Here is a 14,947-nt window from a genome sequence, read left to right on the forward strand (position 1 = left end):
TTGTAGAGGTGAGTTAAAAGATGCCGTTGACGTGACTAACCAGAAGCTCCAATATGGTGTTGGATATTAGGGCATAGTGGAGATTTTTTGAGGTTTCTGAAATGGATTGTAGCAAGTAGTTTATGATCGGAAATGCCCAGAAAGGTGCCATTTAACTGTATTATTTGATGTTCATTGGTACAGACTAGGTCAAGAATATGACCTTAGTTATTGGTAGGAAAGTTGACATGCTGGGAAAAGCTAAGGCAGTCAAGTAGTTCAGACAGTCTGTAGATTTCTGTCAAAGAGTAACATTGGGTTTGGTTTGGTGGTCGGTAGATTAAAAAAGCATGAACAGGAGTATTGCTGTGCAGTTTAAGGGCTAGGAATTCAAATGAGGTTACATCTGGCACCAGAATTTCAGAAACAGGAAATACAGAATGTTGAATGACAGTAAGACCAAAACCAAGGCCAGTGGCTCTGGGTTTATTAACATACTTTTAACCAGGAGGAGAGCACAGATTTAGGTTTCAAAAGTCATTTGGTTGGTGCCGTGTTTTACTTTAAAATAAAAAGTCTCAAGGTCTGTCTATGATAATGCCATAAAGAAACGTACCCTTGTTGTTAATAGAATGTGTATTTAAAGGACGAGCCCTTGGACTTGATTAATAAATAGGCAAAGAGGTCGGAATAGCACCTAAGCATTTGAGTTTTCTGGAAACATTAGCATTGAGCTTTCTGGGCCTATTGTGGATAAGAAGTGGTGAGGTGGTGTAGAGTTACATATGCCTAGGGTAGTGGTAATAGGCGCTGCTAACCACAAAGGGGAGCTAGTGTGGTTTAGAGAGGTTTGCTTATAGAGACTGGAACTGACCAGTTGTATAAATAAAATGTGTAGAATAAATTGTCAGTTAAACTGCATGAGCCTCTGTGATTGGGGTAGATACCATTTTGATGGTAGGCCGGGCAACACATGATAATAACGTCACACAAATAAATGATCTGTTTTTGGTGTTTTTCTGTCACCTGCGTGTTTCCCACCCTTGCTTGAGCAAAAGGTCATCTGTCCAGAGTATTTAAGGCAGCCCAGAGTTAGGTCACCATCATCTTACCTGGTCTCAAGGTAAGTACATAACATCGTGCATATTATATTCATGTCTGTGTTTCATTTCTTTGTAACCAAGCTTTATTTCTCACATGATTGTATGTTCAACAGATGTCACCGATGCAGAGTTTGGGTCTGCTGTGTTTGTTCATTGGTGTATCATATGGTAAGTTATCTTTACGTCTCATTGAAATGTCAATATGTTGACTTTAGGTGGTTATTCTTGTAATTAAATGCCAAGTTGCATTTTTAACCCATAACATCCAGTTAGTTTCCTCTTATGTGGTTTTAAGGTTGTTGTTATTTCATAGTGACAGTATCATACATGTTTTATATCAGTTCATTAATTCTTTATTATAATTTACTATATATTTTTTAAACTTAGTGAACTCAAGAGTCTATTTTTTTTTATTTCATTTTTCCATTAAATGATGTCTTGTGTATTATTATTACACATTTCAGCCTGACATATTTGGTGTTGGTGGGAAATGTGTGATTCCCACTAGAATTCAAAATAAAGTTTTTGTGGGTTTATAACGATGGAACCATCTGTAGGCTGGTGTTGATTACATTTTATTTACATATTTCTGAAAAACTAATACATATTTTATTTAATCTTGTCAGTGGTGGAAAGGTTTTTTATCAGCTTTTAGGAATTATAAACTTTTCTATTAAGGTACTTTAAAGCACATATTTGGAAAATGATTAATATTTGCTACGCTCGTATTCCCATTGAATCCTTTAGCATGTATGTGGTTATGGTCAAGTTTCTGGAGTATCTCAGTCACTTTTTGTGCATGTAAGCATCATATCTGTGTATTGAAATGCTGACTATGGTAGTTGGAGTAGTCCCTAATGAAGTATTAGTTAGTCAGTACCACAAAAATGTGATGATAAAGAAGATGGTCAACATGCTGAGATTAAAGTGGATTTCTTGTATAGTTGCTCTCATCTTCCATTACTGTTGGTCAGATGTAGATCCAGTGTACTCATATTTATCTGAGTAATGTGTTCTCTATGTACAGCGGCTGAGGTCTGTTTTGACCTGGGCTGCTTTGATGACCTGCCTCCTTGGGGGGGTACTACCCAGAGACCTGTCACTGCCCTGCCTTGGAAACCTGAGGAGATAGGCACCCGCTTCCTCCTCTTCACCCAGAAAAACCGCTACTACCATGTAAGGAAGAGGCTCTGTTTTTATTTTTATTTGAGCTTTCGCACGTCACTGCTGATGGAAAAATAAAAAAATAAAAATAAAAATATGTAGGCCATTTGTGTGTATCCTTTTTTGAAAAGAGACAAGTAAATGTTATTAAGCAGGAGTCTGTTGAAACCCTCAGGAGATCAAGACTGACAAAAACATCCACGCATCAAACTACAATGGGATAAGAAAGACTCGGTTCATCATTCCTGGCTATCTGGAGAAAGAAGATGAGGACTGGCCACAGGAGATGTGTAAGGTAAGAGACACGTTCCTTTGATGAACTATATGTAGATGAGAGGAACTGGTTTACCAACTGGAAACAGCTCCAGGTCTCCACACAAAGTTCACTGCATGTCAACTGATTTGAGATACATTACTGTGAGTGGTTTAATCTGATAACTTAATTTCATTTAATAGCAACCAGCTCTGTTTTAAATGTTCAAAAGAGATACATTCTCAGAGGCTATTTGATTCTTGGTAACCTCTGGCACAACCTCTGGATATGTTGTTTATGGATTGTCATTTACATTTTTGTTAGTTCTTTATTAGTTTGAGTCTTGAATGTTGTCTTGCCTGTTGAGGTCACCAGGTGTTTTAATGACAGTAAAACGAATTCAACTTCAGTATAATATCAACCTACTCAGTTACAGTATCAAAGTTTACTCTTTGCATGTATAGAATAAACTGAGTCACAGAAAATAACTCAACAATTTAGTTTTGTTAGGCCTTTCATGATTAAACTGAGAATGAAAATGAAATGAAAAAAAGTGGCTCTATACGTTATACTTTATAGGAGAATCAATGATCTCTGGCTACAGTTGATACCATCATGTTCATCAGGTTTTAAGATATCGGTTTCTAAGATTTCTGCCTCCACCCTAATACAATGGAAGTGCGTGGAATTCATTTTCTGATGTTCAAAACAAATGCACATTTAAAATATTCCCAAGTTGTTGCTATTAAATTTGTCAAATGTCATTTTGTAATGCAAATACATTGATTGTACTTCATTTTCTAGATACCACTTGAAGCACTACAAGTGTGAAAATATTTTTTTGTGATCTTTTAATCCTACAATCCAGAAAACCTGTGTTGAGTAAATCTGACAGTGTTGTTGACAGTGTTGTTGCTGTGTTTAGGTGATGCTGAAGTTGGAGAATGTGAACTGCATTGCTGTGGAGTGGAAGAAAGGTGTAAAGACTCTGTACGCCCAGGCTGCCAACAATGCCAGGGTGGTGGCTGCCCAGGTGGAATCCATGATCACATTTCTCATGGTAAATGCTGCACTGCATTTCACTTCCTGTGAAACACTGGCATACTGTAAGTGCCCCACCCCCCCACCCCCCCTAAACTGAGATTACCCTCATGTTATCAGGGTTATCCTGATAACATCATCACTCCCTGTGACTAGTAAACACATTACATAATGTATAAGATGGGAGGAGAGCGGCTTAACGGCACAAAGTTTTTGTCAACAAACCGTATGTGAATTTTTTTCATTTGACTGCTTACAAACAGCTGAGTGTCAGAGTAATCACATGATTACATAACCTAAAATTACACAGCAGTCATGGTCCCAGCAGCACAGCTGAAGGGCAAGGACACACACAACTGGAAGCTGAGAGAATATTCTCACAGGGAAAGGACATGCAGTATAGTGTTGTAGATACAGTATCTGTGACTTTAAAATACATTTGCATTACAGAGCAACTTCAAGCAGAAGGCTGATAAGTTCCACATTATCGGACACAGCCTCGGTGCTCACGCTGCAGGACAGGTTGGTGGCAGGATCAGCGGCCTTGCACGCATCACAGGTAAGCCCGCCTCACCCTCACTACTCACATTTATCATATCATATTATATATTTTGTTATTGTATTTGATAAATTATATTATCATATAATATAACATGTACTAACTGTCAGACTATACATATATATACATAGTTGCTTATAGATCTCTTAGACCCTTTCAAGATAATGACAAGTTTAAAATATGCAGTGGTGTGCAGTCAGGTTACAAGGCTAGCACTGCTAGCCCTGTCAAAAATGTATTTTTTCAGTTTTTTCCATAATTAAAACGTCATTCTGAAATGTATCTGGAGTCAATTACTTGTTAATTATGCAACTTTATCCAGAAAACGAAAGGTTATATTTTGTGGAGCTCAAATCTCCTATGTCCTATAAACGCATCACAGCTCCTTTCCTCTGCTGGGGCCAGCAGTAGTTGCATTGCTTGCCCTCTGATCGAGCTGGACGCTGCTATTGGATGTGTAACGTTGAGTGACCGTATCATCAGCCAATCAAATTTTGATGTGTTATTGACAGAACGCCCTAAGTCAAGCTTCTAGTGCTGGTCTGGGCGTCGTCATTCAAATGAGCTCTGCTGATTGGCCCATGGGCAGGTGCGTGATGACGCACTGTCTGTTTTTCTGGAAAGGTGATGGCGGTTGATTTAACAGCAAGATCGGTAGATTTTGGTGCTGGCCCTGACTGAAACACCACCGCACGCTACTGAAAATATGTTAATACTGATGCTACATTGTCCATAAATGTAATTACTTAAAATACTTAAAACCTCTCAGGGACACCTAATGAATGGGCTAAAATCAACACATCCATTTTTATTTCATTTTAAAAGAGCACTCCCCTGATTTAGATTATGCTCCTATAACATCACCCTTAAAATGGACAGTTGGGGTCTCTAGTTAGGTCTTTTTCTGTTCAACAGAGGTCAGATAATCTCATTTCTTTCTAACTCGACAACCACAGATTCTTCTTTAATTTTCAAACTTGTAGTCGTCTGCCCTAACCAATGCTGACTCAAATGACATCACTTGAGGCTGCTTATCAGACCTCACACAGCGCCCTCTGGAGACACAAACAGCTTTATACAACTTTTTATATCCAGTAGTACTCCCCAGCGCCTGGAAACACGCTTTAAAGTGTTATATTGGTCGAGTTAATAAAAATATGCAATCATACTACATAGGTCCCATCTCACTACTCAATGAAATCAACCAAAAATCTTCTGGTTAGAAAACGGTTTGAATTTTACACATTTTTGAATCATCATTTCCCACGGTGTAAAAAGACCTCCTGTCTGACACCAAGATGTATATAAGATAGAAATATATCATTTATTGATACGGTTTTATACGTTTCTTTCTCTACTCAGGATTGGACCCAGCTGAACCTTACTTCCAGGACACTGATGCCTCTGTGCGTCTGGATGCCAGTGACGCCAACTTTGTTGATGTCATTCATACCGATGGACTTCCTTTCGACTCTAAACTCGGTACATATATCACTGTTGATCACAGTGAAATCAATTAAAGTGGAAAATATTCACTCAATGAATTTGTTCTACTGTCTCTAGTCACCCACTGTCTAGTCATACAATAATTAGTTATATATTACCTGTAAGGAGTAATGGTGATAGAAAAGAAGCTGCAGTGTTGTATACAAAAATAAAAGTTTCCAGACAATTTCAGATAAATCATTCATATGCCCTGATATTAATGTTCCGTAAGACAGTAATACAATTTAAACATACAATTTCAAACTGTCATTTCAGGTCTGGGGATTTCACAGCCTATGGGCCACATTGATTTCTACCCCAATGGAGGGGAACTGATGCCCGGCTGTTCCCGTAACAGAGGTCGTCCCTCTGACCTCGATGCCTTCTGGCAGGGTGAGATAAACTGAAACATACAAGTTATACAACATACTTTAAACACTAGACTAACAATAGAAAAATGTGGAAGCACAATGATTCTGTCATATTTACTCATATTCCCTCTGCCACCCAATCAAACTGTATTCAGTCACACTCAATCAAGTTGGCTATGTGGCTTTTGTTCCATTAGGTCTAGTTTATTATTTGTCATGTCCATGTAGTCCAGATTTGAAAATGTAATTTAAAAATGTAATTCTGCTTACATTATGTTTTTCTCTAGGTATATTTGCTTTTAAAAATCTGTAGTATATATTAATATCCAAATAATAATATAATGTCATTTTAGTGAGATGGTTGAATCTAGCCACAGAAGGGGAAAACAAGTAAATGTCTTATAAGCATGTTTTAAGTTGGATGCATATATCTTGTAGGGTTAAGTCCTGGTTGACCATGGTATTTTTATTTTTATTTTACAGTGATATGAAGGAGAGAAAATAATTGAATCCTCTCTTGAGGAGTTACTTGTATTGTATTTAAGGATGAATTTAAGGATTCCAGTCACACTATACATCTCACATGTCAGGAAATGGGTCATGAATCAGTGGCAGCAAATAATCATTAAACTTCAGACAGTACACCAAAAATAAAAACCCACCAGGATTCATACAATAATCATCATCATTTTAAAACCTTCATTTAAAAAAAGTTTTCTGATTGTTCTGAAGTTGGTCTAAGGTTGTTCCTTTGGTTGTCTTGGAGAGTAAAATGTTACCATAAACTAAAGAACATGACCTTTGACATATTCTGACTCAAGGTCCAGCATTCTCAAGAATATACTTCAGCACTGGCACTCTTCCTATACATAACACAATGACTCATACATCCCATTTTCTCAGCCATGCAACTTACAATGCAGAGCCCCCCTGTGGAATATTGGAGGTGTCCCAATGGAAAAAATTGTACAGAAACCCCAGGCGGAGTTATTCCCGTTGGACCTATCTTAGCAAATATTTTCTAAAATGGATGACGATGGCCTTCTTTTGAAATGTGCCGCTGAGTAGCAAGGCTCAAGTGGCAGCATTGGTGCCATGCCTGGGTCTGGAGGGAAGCGGGGGGGTGTTGGCACAGCTGAATCTGGCACTTTTGATCCTATAGATAAGAGAGGGAGAGTGGGAGCCAGGGCTGCATAGCTGGAGGTCTTGGAGTGCCTGGTGTTTGCCCTGCGCTATGATGAGAAAACAGCAGAAGCCATGACCTCTTTTTCTGTCTGTCTCTCTGTCCCACATTATCAACTCTATCTAAGATTGTCTTTTTTTTATTGATTTACGTGTCCTCACTGTCACCTTCCTCATCTAGCTCTACACAGTACTTGAAGGCTAGAAGTCATTTTCTGTTTTCTGTACAAAATCAGGGCTGACTTTCAAAACGATACCACTAATTTTCTTTAATTGACACCTTGTCAGTCTTCTGTTAAACCTCCAAATATGTCTTCCTGCTTAACGATGCATAATGACCAGACATTGAGAAGGTCACAAGTTCCTATTTAGCAATCTGAATATCAAGACTCATTTGCATTCACATCTCTTCACTTATTCCTCCCTCCTTTAACACCATGTCCCTCACACTTCTCATTTTCCCTGTCATCACTTTATCTGATCTTTTGCCAGGTACCAAGAAGTTTGATGCCTGCAATCACGCCCGAGCTCACCACTACTACAGCGAGAGCATTAGGAAATCCCAAGGCTTTGTAGGATACCCCTGCTCTGACAAAGACAGTTTTGCAGATGTGAGTCTTTGATTTAACTGACAGTGTTAAAGCTTTAGTGGCAACAATGGACAATTGTTATTTTTCAGTTAATTGCACATTTCACAAAGTTAAATGTCTTGTTTAACACGTTCAAAGTCTTTTTGATAAGGCAGTGAGCTGACCTGAAAGTATTCAAGCTGTAACCATGATTGGATTAGAAAAGCAACATTGTTGTTTAGAAGTCCCCTAACCATTACCACATGGTTGGTAGGTCACCATGAAGATGAAGATCTCCTAACTTAAAGAAAGTAACTTTAACAACATATTTTGCAATTTCATTTGGAGGACTTGTTGGGTAACATGCTCGTGTTAGCCAGTCATAGTAGCCCACCAAGCTAGTTTGCTTGGTAACTGGCTTATGGGGCAAGATAACATCATTTATTTAAGAGACTTATTTGTACCATTACATTCTGTCTCACATCTCACATTCTTTGGCAGAAAACCATACTACATCGTGCTCTCACAGAGCAGGGTTGTACAATTAGAAGGTGCAACAGATTTAATATTAAAGCCTCTTTTTTTAAGACTACAATCCTTGATCTCATTGGTTTGTAACAGATGAGTTTACATGTCAAAGCTGAACTCTACTTGGTCTCCATTGATGAATTCATTGCATCAATTCCTTTGATTTCAATCTGAAACTTTGCTGTTATAAATGAGTTAACTGACCTTTAGTAAGTGGTGTAGTAGAATTCACGATTTTAACCACTAGTGATCATATCCAACTCCTCAATGTAATTTGGGCCAATGGATCTAAACATTAAGAGTGTGATGTGTATATGGGACAGTCTTCTGCTGGTTTGAAAAGTTAGCTGGGTGAATAGTGCAGAGACGCTTTAATGATCCCAGGAAAAGCATGTGGTGGTAGGAGCTATAGACGAGGAATCCGGGAGTCATTGTTTATCCTCAATTTATCAAGAGACTTAAGGCTATCAGACAGAATAAGACAAGAAGGGGCCCATATCTCCACCACCACAGCATGTTTATGGGGCTACCACCTGTTGCTGTAGTATGATACTGATATGGCTGTGAACAATTTCGTTGGTTTTAGAAGTCGATTCAGCGAGATTGGGGTTTTGTTGCGGTGGAGGGGCAGATGTAAATGGGCTTCCCTCATGTCTTCGATGGGGAGGGCTTGTATCTGCAGCTGTTGGTGTTAATGACAGTTCATCCCTGCTTTTGGACACATGTCCCGATCAAAGGGGGCTCGGGGAGTGCCGAGAATGACCTCATATGACTATGTCCCAGTTGAGAAATGACAGCACCTCCTTGTCGTTCACCTCGTAAACGCTCTCGGGTGTTATTCCTGCAGCCATAGCTGTGAGACACAAAGTCAGACTGTTCCCACACAGTTGCTTACTGCAAAATCTACACCATTCACCCCCTTCTTCAGAAGGTGGCAATCTGCCACATTTTAAATGAGTATAGGGGAAAAGTCTTTCAGGGTTGTTATTTTTCCCTCAATATTGATTGAGGACTGTTAGATTCCATCATAGGATGAGCTCACTCTTCACACCTCACTATGTCCTTGTCTTCACAGGGAAAGTGTTTCCCATGTACAGATGACAAATGTCCGATGATGGGACACCATGCTGACAAGTTCACTTTGACTGATGGCATCTCAAAGACAAAGTACTTCCTCAACACAGGCAGTTCAGACCCTTTTGGCCGTAAGTACCCTGCCCTTACTGTCTTAGAAAAATAGTGTAAAAGCGTGACAAACCATACACACTCACAGAACCTTTACCTATTGTCTTGGGGAAAATGTGTATTCATGCCTTTTGCTCAGCTGAAGGATATGATACTATAGTCTGCTATGGGCTGATAACCATTCTCTATGCTAGCAGGCTCATAACATCCTTTTGAATTGAATTTAGGCAGAGTCAAAAATGATTGTCAGCTGTTTAAACATAACCCTTTTTGTTTTGGTCCTGAGAAGTGTACATTTGAGAGTAGTGCCAGGAAGCTTTATATTGCCTACTAGTACTGTATATACTGGTTCTGGATCTCTAAGTATATCTCATTTTTTAGTTTTTGGATATTAAGCATTGCACATTGGGATGTGTCAGGGTATTGAGTCAAAGAAAAGTAACTTCATTATTCTTCCTTAATATAACTATATATACAGACCCTTTCCGAAAAATTTGAATATCATGGAAAAGTTGTTTAAGTTCCACAATTCCATTCAAAAAGTTAAACTTTCATAGATTATAAATTCAGGGCCCACAATTTAAACGATTTCAAGTATTTATTTGTTTATTTTTACATAATTTGTTCTTCCAGCTCATAAAACGCACGAAAACAGGAATACAAACAATTTAAATACTGTGAAGAAATCACTATTTACTTCTCAGTTTTTGCAGAAAAAAAAGAAATAAATTAGGATCACATCAAATCAATCAAAATATGGTACTTTCAAAACGATATGTCAATCTTCAATACTTGGTTGGGAATCCCTTTGCCTTAATCACTGCCTCGATGCGACGTGGCATTGAGGCAATCAGCCTGTGCCATTGCCTGGGAGTTATCAGCTCTTCTTTGTTGTTGGGTCTGGTGCCCCTCATTTTCCTCTTGAGAATACCCCATAGATTCTCAATGGGGTTTAGGTCCGGCGAGTTGGCTGGCCAGTCAAGCACTGTGATGGCATGGGCATCAGACCAGGTTTTGGTGCTTCTGGTCCTGCTGGAAGATGAAATCTGCATCTCCATACAGATCCTCAGCAGAAGGAATCATGAAGTCCTCTAAAACATTCTGCTAGACTGTTGCAGTGACCTTGGATTTAAGAAAGCAGAGTTTACCAACACCTTCACCGGACATTGCACCCAAATCATGACTGACTGTGGATATTTCACACTGGACCTCAAGCAGCTTGGGTTCTGTTCCTCACCCGCCTTCCTCCAAACCCTTGGACCTTGATTCCCGAATGAAATGCACACTTTACTTTCATCGGAAAAGAGGACCTTGGACCACTGGCCAACAGTCCAGTCCTTCTTCTCCTTGGCCCAGTTGAGACGCTTCCTACGTTGCCTCAGGTTCAGAAGTGGCTTGACCCGAGGAACCCGACAGTTGTAGCCCATCTCCCGGATGAATGTTGTGGTTTTTGAAGCTGTGACTCCCACCTCATTCCACTCTTTCTGGATCTCTGCCAGATTCTTGGATCTTCTCTGTTTGATAATCCGCTGAAGCCCACGGTCATCTCTTTTGCTGGTGCATCTTCTCCTGCCACATTTTGCCCTTCCACTAGACTTTCCATTGATCCATTGATATGCTTGGACACAGCACTCTGTGATATATATATATATACATACTCTATACTCTATATATACTCTATAGGAATGACTATGAATGCTTTCAATGCATATAACTACAGTAAGCCCCCAAGGGAATAAATAATTAATCAGCCAACCACTGCATGCACTGCTTAAAGCAACTTAAAATTTGTCACACTGTAAGATTAGTCAAGTAAGTCTGTAATACTGTTAAAGGTTGTAATGCTTTAATTTTGATTGCTGGTGGGTAATATGTAAAGTCCTATTAGGCAGAACACAAGAGCTTTTGTAAATGTCGGAGTGCATTGGCAATGTTTATTTCTTGGGAGCAGTACATACAAGTGCAGATATGGTGCATACTGATTATCAGTAGGAGAAAAAAAAAAGGTTTTCTTCATATTTGGCCAGCACAATATTGGAGATTTTCAAGGTTTTCTCTACAACAACAATATATAGATAGCAGGAACATGTTCTGACATTATGTGGGAGCTATGGTGAAATAATGTGAGTGCTTATTATTTCTTTCCATCTTTAGGTTACACCTACAGAGTAAAGGTAACTTTGGATGGTCCCAGCTGGCCTAACCCCGGTAGAATATATGTCACACTTGCTGGAAACACTGAGACCACCATGGAGTACCGGGTTCATATGTAAGAACATTATGACATTATCATATGGAGCACACCAATGAGTTTTAGCACATGTGACAGCACTGATAATGGAGCCACATTTTAGCTGCAAACTGTGTAGCAAGGAGCTGTGATGTGATAACTTAAACTACTCCTTAAGTTTACATGAAATCAGTTTATGAAATGAAATGTATCAGGTCTAAAAGGTTTGATTGTTGGTCAATTCCAAAATATTTGGGAAAGATTGACCTTCGTCATCTCTAACAATATGCCTTCTGAAGCATCTCAGAAAGTTCATATCCAATTCCATCACTTGCATTTTGCCAGTTTTTCAAACCTGCAGTCATTGCATAAGATGCTGTATTAAAACATACTAACTACACCCAGTTCTGGTAATGATACTCAGACAGAAACCAAAGAAGACCTTTTTTAAACACATTGACATATTGGATTGGTACATTTCATGAAGTATTGAGTGTGAACTGTTGTGATATTTCTGCAGGGGCATACTGTCTCCTGGAAGGGTGTACGAGATGATTATCGACGCTGAGGTTGACGTGGGTGAGGTGACGGAGGTGAAGTTTCGGTGGAATAACCACATCTTCAATCCCATAAAACCTAAGTATGGTGCAGCCAAGGTGGAGCTGCAGAGAGGAAAAGACATGCAGCTGTAAGTCTGTAAACACTCACCATCAAGTAGGGTTATAACTCAGAGTGAAAATCAAGCTTACAAACCACTAGAATTATAATTACAGTCTCTTTAAACCGAATACTGAAAAATAATTATCACATCACCTTCACATCACATTCTTAATCTTATAATCATATATCACTTCAATAATCAGCTATTGCTTCAGGTTTCTCCAATAAATTTGGTAGCTAGATATGAACAAGTATGTAGTGTCTGCTGTTCTCAATGATTATGCTTAGTCAGAGGATCTCAAGGTTTGACCACAGATCATCCTTTCTTTATTAGATAAGCTTTGCAACCTGCTAAATCGAAAGTAATGGGTTTTTTTTGTAACAGCATTTAGTTAGTTACGTTTGTCAAATATGGACTAGAACAAAACTTCTTATATTGAAATGCAAACAAAGATCTGCTCTACAGGCACACACAATGTGTCCTTTCTGAAACACAAGCGCCAGTTTTTTTACAATAATATATTTTAAAAAAAAAACCATTAGAAATAAAGGACATTTTACTAAATAGTGTGGCCCTTAACTCATCATATAATGAGTAATAAAACATAACATGTCTGTTCCAAATTCGAACCAACCCAATACATTGTGCAGATTGCATCTATTCTTGCACAAAAACAACTTTAATTCGACATATACAGTATTATATTTAGATGAATCTTTTTCTAAGGTGTCTGAGGTAAAGGGGTATTCATTGTCTCTGTTGCTCTGTGTGTCACAAATATGAGCGGTAGATAAATTATGGAAGTTTTATGTAGAGGCTTTATGCAAACAACCACATATCACCCAACACATAAACAAGAAAATATGAAATTCAGTCAATGAATGGTGTTTTTTAACTCTTAACTTCAGTGGGTTGATATAAGTAATATTAATATTAAATGTTTTAAGCTCATGTTGTAAAATCTGTACATATGTGTCATCCTTTAGACACCATTTTTTCTAAAACTACACGTCAATACACATCAACGTTTGAGGACTGATCATCATAATAATTATTTCACAAGCTCAACATATTATTAATATTCATATTAGTCACACATTTAATATCAAATATGTATAATATTATCCATATTAGTGCATAAAAGTGCCAACTAAGTCTTTCTTCCTGTGCCTTTCCATGTTGACAATACACCTCCTAGTGGCAGCATGAGGAGCCACAGCAATCCTCATAAAGTGATCATACTTAGAGGATGAGCATTGCATTTTTTTCAAATTTCAAAGGAAACATGTGGACATTTAGACAAATGTTTCTGCAGCACTTCTTTGTACAATATACAATATCACAGTGCAATCAGATTTCAAACTTTAAATCCACACTAAGGTTTTTTCCTCAGTACAGATATCAGGAAGTAAGATGATGCTCTGCTTCTAGACACATTTGCATAAATTAAAAATTGCATTCTCTGCATCCTCATATCACGTCTCCCTCTCTCTCTTTTTCTTTTCTTTTCCTCTCTCACAGCTCTGTTTTCTGCGGAAGAGGAAACGTGTGGGAGAATGCAATCCAGTCTGTGCTTCCATGCCAAGCTTAACCAGCCAAGACCACCATGTCACTCAGGCTCTTTTAATAAAGATTCTGCATTCAAACTCTCTCTCTCTCTCATTTGATCCTTTGTGCTGTTATGCATGAAGTCGCTGTGTTATACAATGATCAATCAGACAATGCAGTGAGCAGGAGGAAAGAGAAGAGGACTAAAGCAGAATAAAACTGTGAAGTCAGTTAACAAAGAAGCAGATTATAATACAAGGAACAGGTAAGGATGTGGTGATAACCTCCTCCAAAGCAGGTTTAGGTTGGAAATGATGAAAGGACTAAACATTAAAAGCAATATTGTTTCCAGCTGCAACATTTGGCCTTGATGTAGAAAATATTACCATTTAAAGTGTAAAAAATATAAAAATGATAATGTTACTTCTGCAATCGTCCCTTCAACATCATGATGAGCAGTCTAGAGGGACAAAAGTCAACAGCCAAGCAACAAACACCAGTAGCAGATACTCTATTGTACGTAGATACATGTTTTGAAATACTTATAAAATACTTATAACAGATGTTTAACAAAATGTCACCTCCAATTTGATGGAATTCATCACGCATCATCATTCATACCGCCTCAATGTTCAGTGCTCTGCTTTCTGTCTGCAGTTCTTTTTGGTTCAAGCTGTTACAATCAGTTCAGTATTAAACAAGCACTGTTTATACCATTAACCAATCATTATCCAGGACAAGAGGAGTATCTAATAAATGACATGGGTGACACCATATTTAGTCCATAAACCAGAAAAATGCAACCAAAGGGTGATACTCAAGTTCTTGCAGAAGTGGCTAAAATCTAAAGTGTGCCTATTAGATATGCCAAATTTAGCTCACATGTTTACATAAATATGTGTACATGCACATACAGTACCAGTTAAAAGTTTGGACACACTTTCTCAATGATGTGAATGGGAAAGTGTGTCCAAACTTTTGACTGGTACTGTACATACATACATAAAATTACCCACAAACACATACATATATAAAAGTGCTAGATGTGGGAATAATAGAACAATGTAAAGTAATACAACATAATAACCG

General features: G+C 38.3%; 1 protein-coding gene across 1 annotated transcript; it reads left to right on the forward strand.

Annotated features, from left to right (window-relative positions):
• The first annotated feature begins 1,195 nt into the window (after nt 1-1,195).
• Nucleotides 1,196-13,901, forward strand: LOC133992036 (inactive pancreatic lipase-related protein 1-like). Its single transcript, XM_062430710.1, has 12 exons — nt 1,196-1,250; nt 2,110-2,258; nt 2,422-2,541; nt 3,425-3,559; nt 3,991-4,099; nt 5,462-5,581; nt 5,861-5,977; nt 7,630-7,748; nt 9,310-9,439; nt 11,574-11,688; nt 12,170-12,337; nt 13,832-13,901. The coding sequence occupies exons 1-12, from the start codon at nt 1,196-1,198 to the stop codon at nt 13,899-13,901; spliced, it is 1,407 nt and encodes a 468-aa protein (XP_062286694.1).
• Nucleotides 13,902-14,947: the final 1,046 nt, after the last annotated feature.

The sequence above is a fragment of the Scomber scombrus genome, chromosome 12 (genome assembly GCF_963691925.1).
Source record: "Scomber scombrus chromosome 12, fScoSco1.1, whole genome shotgun sequence".
In the NCBI taxonomy this organism is placed as follows: Eukaryota; Metazoa; Chordata; class Actinopteri; order Scombriformes; family Scombridae; genus Scomber; species Scomber scombrus.

Bases quoted from the DNA above. Each gene is read 5' to 3' on its own strand.
- LOC133992036 (XM_062430710.1), top strand. From the start codon at position 1,196: ATGTCACCGATGCAGAGTTTGGGTCTGCTGTGTTTGTTCATTGGTGTA. The intron at 5,978-7,629 runs GTGAGATAAACT...ATCTTTTGCCAG, and splicing joins CCTCGATGCCTTCTGGCAGG to GTACCAAGAAGTTTGATGCC. The intron at 9,440-11,573 runs GTAAGTACCCTG...TTCCATCTTTAG, and splicing joins CAGTTCAGACCCTTTTGGCC to GTTACACCTACAGAGTAAAG.